General features: G+C 37.2%; 1 protein-coding gene across 4 annotated transcripts in view; it reads right to left on the reverse strand.

Moving 5' to 3' along the window:
- Positions 1 to 21,844, reverse strand: part of acsl3a (acyl-CoA synthetase long chain family member 3a) — a 36,863-nt gene that overhangs the window by 2,334 nt on the left and 12,685 nt on the right. For 2 of the 4 annotated variants that reach the window (XM_084125962.1, XM_084125961.1), the window contains 11 exons: positions 20,476 to 20,585; positions 17,819 to 17,957; positions 15,547 to 15,697; positions 14,441 to 14,564; positions 12,664 to 12,735; positions 11,257 to 11,396; positions 8,341 to 8,513; positions 6,757 to 6,831; positions 3,500 to 3,691; positions 3,093 to 3,207; positions 1,219 to 1,376 (listed from right to left, as the gene is read on the reverse strand). In XM_084125962.1, coding sequence (XP_083982088.1) covers positions 1,219 to 1,376; positions 3,093 to 3,207; positions 3,500 to 3,691; positions 6,757 to 6,831; positions 8,341 to 8,513; positions 11,257 to 11,396; positions 12,664 to 12,735; positions 14,441 to 14,564; positions 15,547 to 15,697; positions 17,819 to 17,957; positions 20,476 to 20,585 — 1,449 coding nt within the window. Of the gene's footprint in view, positions 1 to 1,218; positions 1,377 to 2,761; positions 2,939 to 3,092; positions 3,208 to 3,499; positions 3,692 to 6,756; positions 6,832 to 8,340; positions 8,514 to 11,256; positions 11,397 to 12,663; positions 12,736 to 14,440; positions 14,565 to 15,546; positions 15,698 to 17,818; positions 17,958 to 20,475; positions 20,586 to 21,844 lie in introns of those variants that run through there. The other 2 variants (XM_084125964.1, XM_084125963.1) reach the window with 2 other exon arrangements.

The following is a 21,844-nucleotide window of genomic DNA, read 5'->3' on the forward strand; positions in this document are numbered from 1 at the left end:
GTTAAGCAAAGAGAACAGTTTGGCGAGACGGGGGAAAAGCAGCTTTTGTAGCTGGACTTTAAAATGGACTCAAACCTCTTTTTAGTTGTGATAGTGTCTCAGTCCATATTAGATGTGGATATATTTTAACTAGTTATAAAAATGAAGACAGGAATATATTACTTTTGTAAATTACAATTGTAATGTAAAATAAAAAAATATTATTTAATAATTATAATAATCATTTTATTGACACTACAACACTAATATTTATGCTGTATATTAAATTCTTTACTTTCAAATGTTCAAATCCACTAACTCCTGAAATGCTGTAAACTTCTGTAATAAAATAATCTAGAGCATGTTGTGTTCCCAAATGAACGTTAAACTCACAGTAGTTCCCCGCATGAGAGGCTGAATAAAGTGGATCATATAGTGATTATCGTGCAGCCAAATATATTTATTTTAATTTTACATTTGATTACTTAATTATTAGCTTTTTAATCACCTCACAAACTCCCAGTTGGGAAGCCCTGATCTATAAAAGTAACATTTTAAGATTATACGATTGGAGCCAATATTATATCACTGGTGCATTCTAGAGCTGAACGATTCTGGATAAATTGAGAATCCCGATTTTTTTTTTTCTTCAGATAGAGATCACGATTCTGAACAGATAATTAAATAAAATAACATATAATTTACTAGAGGTTCTGACAAAATGTTATTTGCTGCCGTATATTTAAAAATGTTTAATTCATTTGAAAAAAATAAATAAATTGGTTCGAATGAATGATTCAATGACTCATAAATATTTCACTTGTTTCATTACTGGATGAATCAGCGTTTTTGAACGAATCTTGAATGATTCAAAGACAAATACATATTTTTAACAGTCACTTGTCGCCACCTACTGGTGTAACGATGTAATGATACAATCGTTATTTGGAAGCGCCAAGTTACTTTCAAAAGGTGATTTGCTTTATTAGGATTGCTTTGCAGAGCAAACACAGATTTGAATGTTCTGGTGTGATTTAAAAAAAAAAAGGTTTATTAGACAAGAGAACTGTTGTCATTTAGGAATAAGTTTGCATGGGAGTTCGAGATCGAGATCTTTTAACAATTAATCATGTCGCTCTAGTGCATTCTTAGAGAAACTTGCATTCTGTGCACAGTATACATGCAACATACTACAGAAATAGTATGAGTAGTATGATAGTATGCCAGGGACCCATTCACCTGTCAGTGCCGCTTCTGTGATGACTTTAAGCACCTCCTCCACGATGACAGGGTTGTTACAGAGCTCCTCCCACAAACCTCTGATACGCTTCCTCTCAGCCAGTGCCAGGAGCTGCTTCTTATTGGGCACCACAAAGCCAATCACGTACGACTCGTCACTGGAAAACAGGAAGAGGAGGGACTAAAATTATTTGTGAGTGTATTCAGGAGTGTTGACTATCAAAGTGTTTTAGTTAGGGTTGGGCGATATGATTTCATAAGAGTCATTTTATTTCAAGAAATTGATATATATCACAAAATAGTCATTTTTATTTTATTTCGTATTTATTAACAACAACAATAGGACAAATACAATATAAAAAAAATACAAATTGCTGAACTGTGCTTTAAGCTTTTCAGGTACAGTGGGTCTATTTAACAGTTGCATTATACATAAATTAAATCATTGTGGAATGTTGTAACATCATAATTATTACTGAACCGAATGTAATCAACATTGAACTGACTCAAAGTGAATAATGACACTATTGTTTTCTGTAGAGCTCCTTATAAGGATTATGAATTAATTTCATACTTGATGGACTTTATACAGCTACTGAACTGAATCGACACTATTGTCTTTTTTTAGAGCTGCTTTACTACAGAATACTTGATCATTATTTTCCTGTTCATCACTGTGAAGCTGCTTTGAATCAATCTGTATTTTATAAAAGTGCTTTATCAGTAAAGGTGACTTGACATGATTACTGACATACATTATTTAGAAATTATGTTACAGAATTCGTATTAAAATACTGGTGATGCCAGTGTGCTTGCTGTGTGCTGCCACTACATACACTGCCTGGACAAAAAAAGTCGCTGTTTGGATTTAAATGGATTTAAAGGCAAATGCTTAAAGGTGCCATATTACGCCCCTTTTCACAAGATGTAATATAAATCTATGGTGTCCTCAGAATGTGTCTGTGAAATTTCAACTCTAAATACCCCCCAGATCATTTATTATAACTTGTCAAATCTGGCCCTTTTTGGGTGTGAGCAAAAACGTGCTGTTTTTGTGTGCGTCCCTTTAAATGCAAATGAGCTGCCGCTCCTGTCTCCGTTCAGAAGACAGCCGATCCTATACACGAGCTTCGGATAACGGCAATAACAAAACACGCAAATCTCATCCAAAATCTCAGAAATAACCAGTAGCGGACTGCAGCCTTACAGAGAGACTCAGAAGACGCTGCAACCTTTAGACGCACCTGGACGTTTCTGAATGGTTAGTGGATACATTTATGTAGTTGTTGTGGAGATACATTGATTCATCTCATCGACTTGCATGTACCGTCATGTTTAACTTTTACACAAGGTGACACAGTTCCCTGAGGTCTTTATAAGACGGCTGTGGCATTTTTTGGTCAAATAGTGTTCAGTGCTCGTCTGTGCGGCAACGACAGAACAGTTTGCATGCTTTGCTCGAAGTTTTGCCATTGCGTCAGAACTGTTTACACGGTTGTCGCTTCCGAAAACCAAATGGTGGCGCCGTGGGTGGAAACGTGCAGATTAAGAGGCGGTAATATTATAATAAGATCCCCTTCCTACGTCAGAAGGGGAGCGAAATCTGATTGGCTTATTTTTTGACATGCTTGCAGAGAAAGGCTTACCAAAACAAAGTTACTGGGTTGTCACTTTTCACGTTTTCTGGGTTGGTAGATGCACCGGGGACCCGATTATAGCACTTAAACACGGAAAAAGTCAGATTTTCATGATACTTTAAGAGTCTATGAATGATTGTAACTGTAGAAGAACCAGATAACTTTCTAAGGCATTTGTTAGTACTGTAACACATGTGTTTTTATTAGTGCGGTACAGGTTGTACTTTGTGTTGGCACCTGCTGGCATAGGCACAGATGTTGTCGACGAGTGGGCAGCTTTTCAGGACGGCCTCCACTTTTCCCAGAGACACATATTCTCCAGCTTGAAGCTTCACCAGGTCTTTCTTACGGTCTTAATACACACACACACACACACACACACACGCAAATATTAAGCAGATTTCATCTGATATGATAAGTGAACTACAGGAAGTTCTCCTTTCTCTCCCTTTTGGAGTGTATCCTGCTTTCTTTGAGTTCTTATCACTGCCTTTATGGGAATATGTTGACAGTGAGATGTGTCATTTACAGGAAGAACAGGACTAAAGTGTTTTATCGCAAAACAGATGGGATTTCCATTCGCTCACTCCTGCCAAAACAATCTTTATGATGTTCTGGATAATCTTTCTTTGTCGCTCTCTTACCGATAATCTTCAGACAGCCATCTCCATGAAACTCTCCGATGTCTCCAGTGCAGAACCACCGCTGGCCTTTCTTATCCACGAAGAAGTCCTCACGGTTCTTGTCTTTGTTCTTGTAGTAGCCCATTGTTACGTTTGGCCCACCGACCAGAATCTCTCCTCGCGGACAGGGCCGGTCTGTGCTGCGATAGCCACCTGGATACACACATACATGATGCATTATGATGACAAAAAAGAGGGATGGGAAAACGCAACAGAAGAATTCCAGAAATACAATTATCTTTCAAAATCTCCAGAGCGAAACTGAAGACAGACCTATCACGGGTTCAGAGGTTGTTTAGCCAAAAGTCAATGTTATTTTAGTCTCCTGTGGCCAAACGTTTGACAAATCGACATAAGTTTAGTCCACATTGCAGCATATGTTGGCCAAGAACAGCCCACTTAGACAGGAAGAGACCATCTGACTGACAAATAAAGGGACCAATCATAGTTTTTCTAGCCAATTTAGGGGCGGTTTCCATGAACAGGTCTAGTTAAAACACTGAAAATTGTCAGAAAGTGTGTGTCGACTAGTGCATGAATCCTTGTGAAAAAGAAGTGTGCTTAATTGTATTGAATGTGTGCTTGTAGAGTACTTCAAATCTTAAAAGTATATATTTTTACTTGCAGATAATATAAGATTAATTAAATAAAAGGCTACTTTAGTGTACTTGAAGAGAGTACACTTCCATTACTGTTTCTTAACACACTCAAGTATACTTTTAAAATGTGCACTTTGTAATAATGTGAAATTACATGATTACACTCTAAATCATTATCTTTTCATATCTTTTGTCATGCTTTAAAGGAGTACACTTATTTTGATGTGTTGACTAACATACTAAAGCACATCTAATGTGTTTGATTATAATTTAAACTGTAGTGTGTTTTGTGTTGTAGTATATTTAAATATGACACAAGTTTCAATAGAAATTACATTAGTAATTCTAATTTACACAGTAAAACAGTACATTCAGTAAGTATAGTATACATGATAGTTAAGTATATTCTTTGAAAGTATGTTATTTACTTCAGCATACTTTTAAAAAAAAGTATTTATTAAGTGTACTTCTTTTTTTACGAAGGCTAATCTGCATATGGATATCTACTTTACTTGCTACTAAGCGCCTCAAACAAACTGAAAGTCTTTCAAAGATTTGAACAAACTACTCTGACAAACTGTGGCAAATCCAGCTCCACCAATCAGAGAAGTCGCTGGAAATGGGTAACACAGTAATCTCCAAAGTGATACTGCAAGCTAGCGAAGACTGCCTAGATACCGTTATATAATGTTTTGTGAGGCCTTAGTGTTAAAGCATAAAAGTGTAACCATCTAATCCCTGTGACGCGTAGCCTTTCATTCTTATGGCTTTAATAATGCTGCCATTATATAACATTTTGGCCTGTATTTTCCTATGTAATGAATATAGACTGTTCATAGTAATTTAATGCGTTTTCAAATAAAAACGTTTGGTTACTGTGTATCAGACATGGGGACTTGTGACTTGGTGACTTGGACTCGAGTCGACTCGAGTCGCTATTTTTATGACTTGTGACTTGACTTGACAAAAAATAAAATACCTGAGACTTGACTCGGACTTGGAAGTTAAAGACTCGGGACTTGACTTGACTTGAGACAAGATGACTTGAATGACTTGAGTGTTAATCACATCATGTTTACAGTTTGAATATAAAATATATAAATTATTTTAAAAAATAAAGTTGACCCAGCTGGAGCGCAGGCTGAGAATAGCGTTGTCATGACTGGATCACAACACTATCATCAGTCATGCCCTCTCGTACCTTACGCACACCACGCCCACTTAGATCAGATATCACATCAACATGTCAGCCGGAGGGGTACCGAGGGTCATCGCTTTCGGCCTCAAGAATTATTCACAAGATGGCAAAAGACGAACAGCGCTTTGCAAGACATGCAACATTAACATCGCGGACAGCCAGACGACAACCTCCAATTTCGTCCGTCATCTGAAGAGCCATTCTGCCCTGTAAGTGCTTGTCAATTTGTTAAAGTTATCTGGTTAGTTGGTAGTTAGCTAATGTAATAATAGCTAAAGTAGCCATTAAAAGTTGTATCAGCGGTTTCAGGCCTAAAAAAGGCCCAAACATAAATGATCACATTCATCTAATCTTTCCTAACGATCCGCTAGCTGCCGCCCCATAAGCAGGCCGTCAAAAAAACGCGTCACTGTAGGCAGCCTATGCTCCGAGATCTGTACACAAAAACTGTGTGTGTGTGTGTGTGTGAGGGAGAGAGAGAGAGAGAGAATGAGTGACTGAGTATGAGTGAGTGAGTGAGTGTGTGTGTGTGTGTGAGAGAGAGAGTGAGTGTGTGTGTGTGAGAGTGAGTGTGTGTGTGAGAGTAAGTGTGTGAGAGAGAGAGTGAGTGTGATAGAGAGAGTGAGTGTGAGAGAGAGAGAGAGAGAGAGCGAGGGTGAGTGTGTGTGTGAGAGAGAGAGAGTGTGTGTGTGTGTGTGTGTGTGTGTGAGAGAGAGAGAGTGTGTGAGAGTGAGTGTGTTTGAGAGAGAGAGAGAGAGAGAGAGGTGTTCAGAGAGGAGTCTGTTGGATGTTAAGCTGTTATTTGTTTTATGGACTCAATGTTGAAAATTTAAAACATTTAAAACACTGTTGGCAGAAGTGAAAAATAAATAATTTTATGAAGTTACAATTTTGTTTGATTCCATGATGTATTTTACTGAACATGAGTATTTACAATGCAAATCCAAATTATTGTAATTTACTGTCAGTATCTTGTCTTTTCACTTTATTAAGATTAGATTCTGCAGGTAAAATTACAATAATAAGGTGACTTGACTTGGACTTGACATAGCCTGTGACTTGACTTGACTTGCCCAAGAAAAAAATACTTGGGACTTACTTGAGACTTGAAGGTTAAGACTTGAGACTTACTTGAGACTTGCACATGTGTGACTTGGTCCCATCTCTGCTGTGTATCATTTACAGAACACAGCTGAGCTGATCTGTCCAGAAATAGCCGCTCGAAGTGTCTTCCTTACAAGGCCACAAATGACCATAAATACTTTTTTCCACTTCCTTCTCTTTTGTTCTGCTGTTATATTGCTCATAATTCTCTCGAGGTAGCAAACCACCAGACGTATCTCTTGATGGATAGGTAAACGTCCATGACAGTATTTTTATAAGAGCAGATAAATGTGTGTATGTGTGTGTGTCACACTCACCCTCTATCCAGTCCTTCAGCTGAATTTCACAGCAAACCAATGGTGCGCCAACTCGTCCTGTACTGTAATCCCAAACTACACACACACACACACACACACACACACACACACACACACACAATAAGATCAAATAAAACAATCTGTGCTTTGGCTGTAAGGTCACAGTTATATAATTATTTCCATTGCAGAAAAAAACATTATAACATATGACTAAATGTGTTTCTTCGCTTAAAAAAAAATCTCATATTTCAGGAGTCACCAGCTGCGTTGCCTGTTCCACCATAGATTCCTCTTAGGAACACAACCATCAATCATTTTACAAGGCAACTGTCTTCCATAAATGTCCATGTTAACGTTTTTAAGGAACAGGATATAGAGTTAGAGACCTAGTTTCATTTGGCTGGACTTTTGTAAATATAATTTTCTCATTAATACACAATTACTGTTATTTTGAGTATTCAGAATCTGTTTACGTATTAGAGAGATCATATCATGATTTGTTTGGACTCTGAGGTCCACTTATGATGTCAGTCATGTATTTTTTGCACCACAGACCACAATGGGACAATGTAGTTTTGCTCGTATTACTTGTGTTGTAAAAACGTGAGCTTTATAGCAACGTTGAATGAGAGTCTATTTTCCATCATATGACCCATTGAAGTGTTACAATATCCATGATTGTGTGCCTTTAACACTACTTATATTTACATACCATAAAGTTTGGGGTTGGTAAGATTTAAATGTTTTTTTTTTTTAAAAGAAGTCTCTAACCAAAACTGCATTTATTTGATCAAAAATGAAGTAAAAACAGTAATATTTGAATATATTTTAAAATGTAATTTATTCCTCCTATCACGTTCTTCTGTTTCAGTATTATTTTTAATGGATTTTTTAGTTTGTATCACATTATTATCCTGTGTTTCCTTCTGTTGTCATGGTTACTGATTGATACACTGATTTCACACACCTGATCCTTGTTTTGTTTATTGAGTTTGCTTGGTATATAATGCCCTCATTTCTGTCTGTTCTTTGTCTGGTGCTGTTTGTGTTAGCTCACACGTTTGCCTTCATTGTATCTTTGTTTTGTTTAGTACATTTAAATTAATAGTGCTGCAAATTAGATCCTCTGTGCCTCATCTTGTCTTCTTCCTGACCACCTATGTCAATTTTCAGAATCATTACTCCAGTCTTCAGTGTCACAAGATCCTTCAGAAATCATTCTAACATGATGATTCGCTGCTCAAGAAACATTTCTGATTATTATCAATGTTGAAAACAGTTGTGCTGCTTAATATTGTTGAAACTGGGATTCTTTGATGAAAAGAAAGTTCAAAAGAACAGCGTTTATTTGAAAACGAAATATTTCGTAACATTATAAATGTCTTTACTGATGCTTTTGATCAATTTAATGCATCCTTGCTGAATAAAAGTATTAATGTCTTTTTAACAAAATGTCTTACTGACCCCACACATTTAAAGGTAGTAGTGCAGGTTATGAAAATATGTATTTGAAGTATAGTATTTGAATAGTATTAGTATTTGAAATCATGAAATAACAGTGCACAGTAGAGGTGTAAATCTCACGCTGGCTGATGGTCCCGGCGCCGCAGGTCTCTGTGAGGCCGTAGCCCTGACCCACAGGGCAGCAGAAGCAGATGTTCATGAACCGCTGGGTCACCGCAGAGAGAGGTGCCCCGCCTGACAATAACACTCGTAAACGTCCACCTAACAATGCCCGAACCTTCCGGAAGACCAGCCTGGAGAGAGAAGAAAGATTTGGCTTTGATGGTAGAGTATATTGAGGACATGCGTGTAAGATGTGTCGAGTTTCTGTATGTGTGTGTGAGGGATGTCAGTGACTGTGAGAACCAGTTTTGGGGAGTTACCAAAATTAGTATTGCTATTCAATGATAATTCAATAATAATCAAATGCACCATCCCAGAATGTCATCTTTCGTTCGAGTAGCATTGAGAAGACTAATTGATTGTGGTAGATTGTTTTTTTCGGATATTTCAATGAACCGGTTCAAAACTTTGACTCAGTATTCCAAGAATAGTGAAATAAATATTTAGTTAAATCAGTGTTTCTCAACTGGTGAGTCGCAACCCAAAAGTGGTTCTGAGTAGTGATGGGCAAAAGTGATCGAGTACTCGTTCGTGACAGCGACGATCGATCATGAAAATGATGATCGCCTTGACTTTAAAAAATATATTTATCTTTTTTTCTGGCTGGTTATTGCGGAATTTGGGGCGGTTCCTGAGGTCTGATTGGTTAGCGTTAGACACGCCTTCCAGACCGGCGAAATAAAGTGAAACTGGATTTAAAAGCGCACACTGTTTGCATGCAGGTATGATGTTCTTTCTATTCATCAGGAGCAGTTTCCATATGTTTTAGTAACAGTTCATGTTAGTATTGTGTATTTGGTAACTTGTTTCCATAACCCCAAAATGCCACTTTATTTTCATGTTATTTTGTATATATTTAAGTGAATGGTGGTGGCTCATACCAACTTACCAACTTTATTGTATTAACAAAAACTATTTTGGGACTGCTATTTAATAGCCTTATCTTATAGACCTACTATTTATTAATTATTAGTCATATTCTTACAATTTACGTGTATGTTAAGTAAAGGAGGATGGTACTTGTGTGTGTGAGTGAGTGTCAAAAAGTTTTGTGAAATAATTTTGCTTGGTTTTTATTACAAATGTATTAATATATGATACGTATATATATATACTGTATATATATATGTGTGTGTGTGTGTGTCCTAAAAAAAAGTGGGTCGCGGCTTGATGACAATCCCATTGTCCCATCCAAGCGGCAACATTCTAATCTGAAAAATAAAGCCTACCCGGAAGTGCGAAAAACTGCAATACATCGAAAATCCGCTAGAGGAAGGTCTCAGAAGGGAGCAAATGTCCATAGACCCCATGTTAAAATGTCAGTTTTCACAGCATAAATTCATGTTTTTACAGGTTGGTCCCATTGAATTTTATTGTATTTTTCGATAACTTCCGAGTGCCTGACAACTGTGAGGGGGGTGAATTTTTTTCTAACTCATTAGTTTAGATCGTATTGAGATATAAAATGTATGACAAATAAGGGCGTGGTTAACTTTGATTGATAGCTTGATTGACAGCTGATAACGAGCATAGGCTGCGCCAAGGAGAATGACAACATAAGAAGCGCCATTTTTTAACACAGTTGAAATATAATACTACTGTTTCTGTATCATGAAATGTAGTTTTAAGAGTTTTTCAGGCGAGAATGTAGTTGTTTAAAGCTCAAATCTGTGGTTTATTTAAATATTTATGAAAATTTTATGCAGTTGTTAGATCCAGACGATCAGCGGACGCTCGGCGCATGTTCCCCGCCTGAAACAGCCTTTCCTCGGCTAATCGTTCTGACGTTTGCCGCTGACTGGCGTCTCTGTAGTGGGTAAACATGAGATATAATTCGTCTTGTCTATATCTAATGGGCAATTTTTGGTCTCGTGAATCTATAATTTGTTCCCTGGCCAATCGTTTTGGCTGAGGGGAAGTTTCATAACTTTATAAGCTATTTAACTTTATCGTTGTATGGTTAGACTAGAGCGCTGACTTTGTATGTTTGACTGAATTGTTTGCTTTATTTGTATAGCTTCTTATACCTTTTACTTATACTTTTATAATGGCTAATATTGATAAAACTGAAATTTAACAAAAAGAGACTGGGTTGAGTTTTGTCATTTTAAATTTTAATACAACGAAGATGATCTGTAATGTTGTTTACTGCAAAATCTGTTGTTTAGTACAAATGCACATATTGCCTGGACCATATTAAAATGTTTAATATTTTTATATTATATTTAAAACGAAAAGAGGCAGGTTTGTGTTTTATATTTTGTTTTTTTATAAATAGGCAAACGTTATATGCAGTGAATATAATCAATACGCGTTGCCTGAACCACATTTGTGTGGCTATAATGTTTAAGATTTCTTTGAAAACGAAAAGAGTTAGTATGGTGTTTTATAACATATTTCGTTGCCTAAAATATACACAGAGATAACCGGAGTAGCAGAGCGAGCTGAGTGACGCGCGCTGCGTCCTTTACCCATATATGGATTGGCCAGAAGGTGGGCGGGGTTAGGATTTCCCAAGATTTTCCAAGATGGCGCCGCCCATACCCCCCATAAACGGCTTCAAAACCGTTCTTCAGAAAGTCTATGGGTGACGTCACAGACGCTTTGTCCATATTTTTTACAGTCTATGGTCCCATCATGGCCAAACTAGTTGAGAACCACTGAGCTAAATAAATACTGATTCAATTATACAAGTTACATGTTTTTCATTACAGTTTTATAACAATGTAAATATACGTGTTCAAGTTTCGAAACACAAGCTTTACTGTAGTTTTACTACTCTAAATCATGAGCAGCTTGTAAAGAATGTTCTTCAACACTAGGGAGGGAGTTTGTATGTGTGTATGAGAGTATTCGTGTGTGTGTTTGATGTACTTGTCACACAGTGGAGTGCTGTATCCCATCGCAAGCTGCTCCATCTTATAGTTGTAGGCCAGTAGAAACAGAGTCCTCTGAAAAGCGCCCATTTCCTCCACCTTTAGCATTACATTCTTGTAGATTCGATCCATAATCTCCTACACACACGGACAGAGAAAATATGTGCATATAAGAGCCGCAGACATAACTGATGACCTCACTGAAACATAAAAAGGGATTTCTATCTCTCTCTGACATTACATGAATGTCTTTGTTTCCAGACATTAATATATTTTTTAAAACGTTAATGCATGTCACGCTTGAGATGACCTGAATACACCTCTTTTATGATACTCACGTTTACATTTCTGATTTAAAATTATAATTTTTTTGTGGGGCTTGAAATCCAAAATGTCTATTTTGTGCAACCCTCCCCCAGACATCATAAGACAGGAAAAAAGTCTCACAAATCTCAATATTTAAAAAAAGAAATAAAATAGAAAATCATTATATACATACTAACATATTTAATATACAATAAAATATACAATATAAAAGTCTAGAATTTTCTGACAAAAATAGTTTTTTATGCTAAATTATTATTACATTATTAATATGTTTTTTAACATTTCAAAAACTTTTGTCCACCAAACAAAAGTCATTGAGGTATAATCAACATGCAGGAGGCCATTCTGTGAAAAAACAAACAAAAAAAACAGGAAATGATATCACAAAAGGACCCCTAGACTGTGGGCACAGAAGCAATGACCTCTTCTCACAGAGAGAGGAGGATAAAAATTACCACAAAAAAGTAGAACACATCTTAAAAAAAACTTAAAGTATAATATTTCATGGTACATGAATATGGTAGTCATTCAGAACAATGGTAATATTACCATCTGGTACCACCAAGGGAAGTGGACATGGATCTAATTGAGTTCATGCTGACATTTTTCCATTTCACATTGTGATATGGGAGGGTGGACAAGCCCCTTATGATTTTTTCTTTTTCAATGCTCCCTTATGATTCGGATGTTCTCCCACTGCTGAGAGAGCCGTGTCAGCCGCTGTGTTTATGGAAGTTTGCTGTGCTGTGTCATTATCAGTCCACAGGGACCCTCGTATCCAACCACACCAAGACAGTGTGTGTGTGTGTGTGTGTGTGTGTGCGTGTGTGAGTGAGTGAGTGTGCATTTACAGTGTCCTCAGGCAAAGAAAATCTTGAAATTAAACATTATTAATTGTGTATCTACAGTGTGTGAGTCACTACTTGTGTGTGTGTGTGTGTTTGTGTATGTCAGAGGGATATCCACACCGGGCTTTCTCACGTTCTGTTTACAGCTGCGAATCATTCTGGACAATCACATTCGCTGACATTAAACCCCAAAAGCCCAGAGAGAAACAGAGAGAAAGCTTCAGCCTTACTGGTACTGCTGCCATTAGAGTGGGCTTCAGGACACTAATGTCTCCTTTGCTTCCCTTCTTTATCTTGGTTGACTATAAAGTGAAAACAACACAAAAAGAGAAACATCTCTGTAAGTTTAATTCATCTCAACCCATTTGCAAAACCAAAGAACACTCCCACAGTGCTGCACATTTTTTCCATTACGTGATTCTGGCATTTCAGCATTTTCTCCGGTGACATTATTTTGCTCCTATTATGCTTTTTTTTTTTAGGATATAACCTTTAATGTAGGGTGTTATATAGCTGTTTGTGAATGTAAAAGGACTGTGAAGTTTCAAAGATCAAAGTGCACAATAAATGGAGTTATTTTCTCCTAAAAGAAATAAATAATGTCAGTCTAAGGTCTTCATTGGCTGCCGTGAACAGAATCTACTTTGATCCGCACTCAAACACTGTAGTTGTAGCGGATACTGAAAGAGTTTGGTTTGTGTTGTCGACAAAAGACGTTTAATTTCTGACACGGGCTGTAAGCGGTCGACCAAGTACAACAGACTGGGCCGTCTGACCAATCAGAGCACAGCAGGCTCTTGTAAAGGCGGATTTTGTTTAAAAATGTTTAAAAACAGCCGATGATCAGTGCCGATTATATCCTGTCAATCAAAAGGGTGCGGTAAAACATGACCGACAGCAAATCACATTGTGTGTGAAGAAAATCTCTCGTGTTGAGTTAGTTGAGGCAAGTTAATGCGACAATAACGCATTAACAGCTACATAAAAGCAGGCTCTATTTGACCCTATGAATCACCCGTAGTTCAAGCCAGGGTTGCCAGATCTGCAGTTTTTCCCTATAGGCTACTGAACATTATTTGTAGCGCACCTCTCACCCAATAATCGCAAATAGCTTTTGATACTTCTAGAAAGAAACAAAGTGTCATCTTTCAAATTCTGTCCATTTTATCACGAAATTCAAACAATAAATGGCGTTTTGACGCTCTTAAATGTGACGTGACAGATCACTGTAGCGCCTCAGTTCAAGCAGCAGCGCTGAGCGCGAGTCTATTCTTCCACTTTAATACAAATTGTATCTAGAAAAACATGCATGAATATCAGAAGGTAAATACAACTTACCGAAATCCGTGTCATGTCTGATGTAATCACTCAATCAGTGTTTTAACCGTGGAAAGATGTCAATAAAACTTGCTTGTGAAGCTTGTGAACAATATCTCTTTGTGTTGCATTTACCTCAGGAAAGTCATTAGTTTGTTAGTTAGCTTTAAAAAAAAAAACTAGAGAGGAGCTTATTTACTGTTAATTATATGTTTGAATAAATTTGCCATGAAGACAAGTGCTTTTGAAAACTACCTTATATCTGTAACTGAGATACAAACATTTCAGCTTTTATTTGAGTGTAAATATTATCTGGAAATAAACAGCAGTTGAATATAATAGCTCTGTTGTTAATTTTAACCTCTAATATTATAGTGTGTCAAATGAGAGGGTTCTCTGTATAGTTTGCAGAATTATTTGGGAGAGATTTTTTTTATCCATATGAAAAAACAAACTATCGGCGTCGGCCGATATCATTCTGAATAATCGGCTATCGGTATCGGCTGAGTAATTTAATATCGGTGCGTCTCTACTTTAAATGCTTGATTGTGACATCACAGAGCACTGTGTTGATTTCCTGAGTCCAATCACAGAGAGCGCTTTGATGAACTGAGTGCCTCACTGTAACATCATAGGCCTGTGTTTTGACTTTCAGAATGTACACAGTCAATAGGAGCAAAAGGTTATTACCTGGTCTGAGAGAGTTTGTGGTGAAGAGTAGCCGATTCTACAGCCGTGAGCAAAACACACCATCTCAGCGCTCAACTCTAACACATGAGCCAGTGGAAGGTAGCCAATGTATGTGTCATCCTCACTGCAAAAACAAAAACTGTCTGTTTAATATAAACATCAGGTTTTAAATTTAAAACCAGAGAATGGAAAATATTTGTTTTATATCTAAACATACAGTATCTAGTTAGTCAGACTGCTATACTATTCTGTTAATCATCAGGCCTGTTCTACACATCTTGTATAAAAACTAAAATAGAAATATACAGAAAAAAAGTGATTTTTTTCTGATACTACATTGAACTTTTACTTTACCAACAGCCATAAAAACAATTAAAGGCTTAAAATAGAAAAAGGAGGACCACATTTACATCTAAATGGTCATTATTTTATATAGACATATCTTTAAGAAAGCTACCAAACAATAAGAAAGTTGGTGACACTTTACAATAAGGTTCATTAGTTAACATTAGTTAACTACTATAGTTAACATGAATTAAGAATGAACAATACTTCTACAGCATTTATTAATCATTGTTCATGTTAATTTCAACATTTACTCACACATTATTAAAATCAAGTTGTATTTGTGAACATTAGTTAATGCACTGTGAACTAACATGAACAAACAATGAACAGCTGGATTTTTAACAAACATGAACGAAGATTGATAAATACTGTAACATATGTATTGCTCACTGTTAGTTCATGTTAGTTAATACATAAACTAATGTTAACAAATTAAACCTTATTGTAAAGTGTTACCAGTTTTTCCTGTATTTTCAGTTTGTTTTTTCAAACACAATAGAATTGGACAATAAAATATACATGACATATATAATATGCAGTGCATGGCACAGAAATTCCCACAGACCCATAACTGTCACTGTTTTTTCTCTTTCTCACTCTCTGTTTATTTTATCCATAGGGAACGATTGGTTTTCTAGGAAACACTGATAAACATACAACATCCACCAACACATCAGTGGATGCACAATACTGCATGTGCACAGTTAATGCCAAGACATGACAGATCGAGGGATGTTAGCATGGATTTGTTTCCATACCCGAGGTTGGGAATCCTCTCTGCCATGCCAGTGATTGCGGCAATTATATTACTGTGAGAAATCATGACTCCTTTAGGCACTCCAGTGGAGCCGCTGGTGTACATGATCACGGCCACATCAGAGGCACACGGAGCCTGTCTCTGCCTCGACGCTGTGGAGACATCAGAAGAACTTACTACAAATGTCTAATTATATTCTCTATATGTGACCCTGCACTACAAAACCAGTCACATGGGTCCATTTTTTGAAACTGAGATGTATACATCATCTGAAAGCTGAATAAATAAGCTTTCCATTGATGTATAGTTTGTTTTGACCGAGATACAACTATTTGAAAATCTGGAATCTGAGGGTGCAAAATAATCAAAACACTGAGAAAATCGCCTTTAAAGTTGTCCATTTATGTTCGTGATTGTGCTGCATTCACTCACAAAAATAAATGTTGTATATATTTACGGTAGGAAATTTACAAAATATCTTCATGGAACATGATCTTTACTTAATATCCTAATGATTTTTGGCATAAAAGAAAAATCGATAATTTTGACCCATACCATGTGTTGTTGGCTATTGCCACAAATACCCGTGCGACTTGTGACTGGTTTTGTGATGCAGGGTCACATATATAAAGGGATTATTCTATTAATCACTAGCATTCCAATTAGAATGCATTATATCTGGCTTTAGAATGCTTAACAGTGACAGAACAGGGCTTTGATCTCCTCAATGCTTATTTGTTGTGACATCATAGAGTAGTGCATTCACCTCATTACTGTGCAACTGTAAAATCACAGATGAGACCTTTGTACTCTTGAGTGTTTAATTATAACATCACAGAGCTTTGCCTTGATCTCCTGAGTGTGTAAATGTAAGAGGATTATTTGAATAATTCTTTACTTTACCTGTCCAGCAAAATAAAATCAGTGTTTCATTCAGAATTTATTCCATTTTAACACATCATTAATACAGTTTCCATACCCTTTGACTCGTGAATTTATATGAATTTTCCAATCATTATGATAAAAATTCATTTTATAGAGAGTTCAAGACAATTCAATATTTTAGATATGAGAATAACAAAAAAACATGTATATTCACTACAGCAATTTTCTTATGTCTCATTCGAAATACAGAAACGCGACCCGGTTTGGCAAACTTGCATAGTGCGGTTATAGCCGATAAAGGGCCGCAAAGCGAATGCAAAAGTGCCTTTCACCCTGTTACGACTTGATGAACCACTGAAACGATTTTGGAAACATTATTTTAAGGTAAAAAATGTTCCTTAGTGTTGCTTTAAAGGAATTAGTTTGTTTGTTAATGACATGCCAGCTTATATGGCTTTTGTGGTAAAAAACATACTTGAGTTATAATAGGAAGGATTCTTAAAAGGAATAGCTTATCCAAAAATAAAAATGTACTCAGTCTCATGTCAATCAAGGAGATGTTTTCTATATTTTTTTATTTTGGTCATTTTTGTTCTTCAACTTTAACATTTTTATTTCAATTAATTTTAGTCTACCTTTTTTTAAAGTTTAAGTTTTTCAGGTTTAAGTTTTTCATTAAATATTTATATTTTATTTCAGGTTTATATCAAAATGATTTTTAATAGTTTTAACAAATAAAAACTACACTGGTTTGAAACTACTATTATTTGGTGAATAACCCATAACAGTGCATATGAGGGGAGGATAGGTTGTAAACTTTAATTTATAGTTGTTTGAAGTATATTGATAAAGACTACCAAGTAAAAATATAGTTGTATGTGTGAATGAATGAAATAAGATAAGAACAGGAAGCGGGGGTGAAATGTCAGTAGCGGAACAGAACGTATTAGCTTTGAAAATGAGAGTGCCATTTGAGCCGTCCCAAGATTTTAGAACCATTAATGTGGAACATGGGAATCGAGTGTGTACATTTGTGTGCGTGAGTGTGTTTTAAGGGGCCAATGTGATTTAGCATTAGCACGCTGACACAGAGCAGAGCGAATGTCATGTTGAGCCGAAGGAGGAAGATCAGCTCAATGTCATGTGAAGTCTGTGGCAGTGTGAGAAAACATGACCCGACACACACATACACACTCTCCAGTGTGTGACGACGACTACTACTACCAGCTGTTGAGGGCTTCACAGAGAATTATAACGGAGGAAGTAAACGGCAGAGCGAAAGAGTCAGGGACACCCTCGACCCTGGCCTTAATTTGACACAGATGGAGGATTTCTCATTCACATGACCTAAAATGACCTCACACACACACACACACACACACTGGTACCATTCTCAGGATGGGCCCCAAGTCTCTTCACAGCCGCCATGCTGTGGACACTGATGCCTCGTGGGCATTCAGAGCTGCTGTTGAGCTTATCATCAACTACGATGATATGTCGTAATCTCGGAACATCCAGCAAAATGTTCTGTGTGTCAAAATACAGACAGACAAAAACATTAGTGCATGTATTTAACTGCCATAATGTGATGTATTTCAGAACAAAATATAATATTCAGTAGGAGGGATATGATTTATCTATTGGGATTTGGTTGGGTCATGTAAAGTAGGCTGTGATGTACCCATGCGGTCTCAGTTAAAGGAGCATTTCACCCGTGGGAACATTAATCTTTATTGAAAGTGGGTCATATGTAGTCGAAATGTAACATAAATTTAGATTTTGGTGCCTTCTTGACAGAGGAAAGACAGAAAGGAACTTTAGGGCGCATTTGTATGGAAGACAACAACTCCCACAATGCACCACATTGCACAGCTCCGCAAGCCACTCCCAAGTCGTAACTTCAATCTGGCTTGACAGCGCCTGTTAGCTTAGCTTCCAAACAAGATGGCGGATATTGCTTCACTGCAACTGAAGTCCCACACACTGATCTGTAATAGGTCTGTACATGAGTGGGTCCCACCCCCTGGAAAAATGAGGAACGAGTGTTTGTAGTCTCCAGGGCTCTACAGTGCGAGTAATTCACTCGCATTTGCGCCTAAAAATAGTTATGTGCGAACTTGAAAAATAATTTACGAGCACAGTGTGCGAGTGACAGGCTGTTCTCAATACACTGCAGACAACAGCGCAATGAAGCGAAGCATACCATTGATTTCACATGGAAAGCAAGCAAGAGGACAGGGTCGCAACTGCGTGATGTGAACATTTGATGACGCGCTTAACTTTATTCAAATGGGAGCGACGATTCGCAACCATTGAGCCAATCACTGAAATAGTGTGGGAATGTGCGGGAACTGCTGGATTTTAGTCCCAACAGTCCCAACAGTGCTAAAAATAAACGTGTGAGAGCGTGTTATTGGCTATATGTCATGTTATAGCCAGATATGATGATGCTACTGCAACACGCATCACGACAGATGAGCGATCCATTCATCAAGCTAACGCGCAAACTGCCGCAAATTAAAGTGAAAGTAAGTCGTAGACGCTCATCACACAATCATATTCATTAATAGTAAAGAAACGAAATTATATTAGGCTAACGGTTACCAGTGCTGCTGTCGCTCTCTCCTATCGCTGATTTTGAAATGAGCTTATGATGATCAATAAAATGCTGGTTGCTTTTGGTGACGTGAACTAGGCCTACATTAAATCTGCATATAACGCGGGAATAGAAGATCCGATTTAGTTTTGCGAAAACACACAATGTGACTAGGTGTAAATGGAATCGTTTTGATCAGTAAAAACGCATGAAATCGTTTTGATCAGTAAAAACGCATGAAATCGTTTTGATCAGTAAAAACGTATGCAGTGACCAGGTGTAAACAGGCCGCTACACCAGCTAGATACGCAGCACAGTATGAAGCCTATAGTCATTATCTCAAAAGACCAAGTGCAAAAAAAACAAAATAATGAACTCCCGCACACTATCAATAGGCCTACTTGCAAATGAGTATCAAAATTTTATTAGCAACCCACCAAATTTTATTTTAATTATGTCCCACCAAAAGACCAAGTGCATAAACTGAAGTTACGACCAAAACAGTCCACACTGAGGACAGGAAGACGACAAAAACTCATTTTTGATGTAACTTAATATAGGCTACTGCAAGTACTGCAAAGGGAAAAAGCAAGCAGGCATTTGTTTTGTTTTTAGCACTTTATACTTTATTGAGGTGTTCATTCTTTTTATATATTTTGAAGTAGGTTAAAATAATAATTGCATAATTATTAAACAGGTAACGTTAGTTCACCCAAAATAGAAAATTCTGTCATTTATTACTCTCCATCATGTCGTTCCAAACCCGTAAAACTTTCACTCATCTTCGGAACACAAATGAAGAACTTTTTGATGAAATTGACAGATTTCTTTCCCTCCATTGACAGCCTACACAACTACCACTTTGATGCTTCGAAAAACGTTCATAAAAAGATCATAAAACTAATCCATATGAATTGAGCAGTTTAATCAACTTTTTTCACTGTGCTCCTATATTTCTTTGTGTGCTCCTAAATTTTTTCATTTAGGAGCACATGTACTCCTTGGGAAAAAAGTTAGCGTAGAGCCCTGGTCTCAACCCCTCTACAAAGATATGGGACTGCCTGCTTGGAATGACACAAAATGACGATTTTTACATCATTATAAGCAGGAACTGCAACACTGAAATCCTTATTTCTCCCGTCTCAGGGGAAAATGAGGGAATAATGCACGACCATTCAAAAATACGACTGGGTTTCTAACGATACAAAGCTTAATGCAAATGGGTGAAGTGTTCCTTTAAGTCCAAGGGGTCAAAGTTTGGCTGGTTAGCCCCTGCTGGTAGATGTTGTAACTACTTTATCCTTTGCCAGCAACATATTTAGTTACATTAGATGTTTTTTTAAGTCATATTAAATAATATCTGAGTAAAACCAGTTAAGATTACTACATAAAACGCTTTGTTAGTCAGGTTTTTGACTGCAGGAACTACAGTCCAGAGTGTCTGATCACCTTGAGTTTGGTTTCCAGAAGGTCTTTGCTGGTGATGATGTGGGAAACTTCAGCTTCATTGAGTCCATGAGCAATAGCAGGACCTCCCAGAGTAGAGTAAAGAGTTACCACTGTAAAACACACACACACACACACACACACACACACACACACACACACACACACACACACACACACACACGTTGGGTCTTCAGGTTTTATGGGGACTTTAAAGAGACATCATGATTTTTATACTGTACAAAACGTATATTATATCCACTAACCCTAAACATACCCATTACAGAAAAGTTTCTGCAATTTTACATTTTCAAAAAACATCACTTAGTATGATTAATAAGTTGTTTTCCTCATGGGGACAAAAATGTCCCCGCAAGGACAAGGAATTTGGATATTATCATCTTTGTGGGGACGTTTTGTGAACATATATATAAACATTGTATATATATAAAACACACACACACACACACACACACACACAAGTTTGAGCATGCAGTTGTGTAGCTGTGTCAGTTATCAGTAGCAGCAGCGTGCATGGCTGTGAAAAGTTCAGGATGAGGGCAAACAAGCACAAGCCAGAACACACATGCACAAACACACACACAGTAAACAAAGCTATTCATGCACATATGAAGAAATATTCATATAGATATATGCACATTTTTGCAAATGACAAACATACATGAAACAATCCATGTGCCTTTACTTTTGTGCTCATCCACAGACATAAACACACACTGACAAAAGCACACTGAGAACATAGGGGGTCCGTGAGCTGCGTTCTGTGACATCATCAGTCTGCGTCACTGCCTGAGGGCGCGACACTTCAGCCGTGAGACACAAACAGAAAAGAGATCACCACGGAAACATCAACATGCACACACATGCAAATAAGCTTAAATGTGTAAGAGCGCACACACACACACACACAGACACACACACACACACATTATCTAACATAAACACATGAAACAATTCATGTTTGCAACATATGAACACACAGCTACTCTCTCCCTCACACACACACACACACACACACACACACACACACACACACAGACAGACAGACACACACACACACACACACGTAGGCCGGATGACAACAAGTACGTGAGCATCTGATGTTGACAGGAACACCAGGGTGCAGAAGTCAGCCAAAGAGACATAGAAGTCTGTGTGTGTGTGTGTGTGTGTGTGAACACATTATGTCACAGACACGAGGGGGTGAATCTCATGATAACACGTCTCCAAAAAACAATAAAATAAACATAAATAATATATACATTTATATTAGTTTATAAATTATTTGTATTATATATATATATATATATATATATATATATATATACACACACACACACACACACACACA

Source organism: Abramis brama (genome assembly GCF_963993115.1).
Source record: "Abramis brama genome assembly, chromosome: 10".
NCBI lineage: Eukaryota > Metazoa > Chordata > Actinopteri > Cypriniformes > Leuciscidae > Abramis > Abramis brama.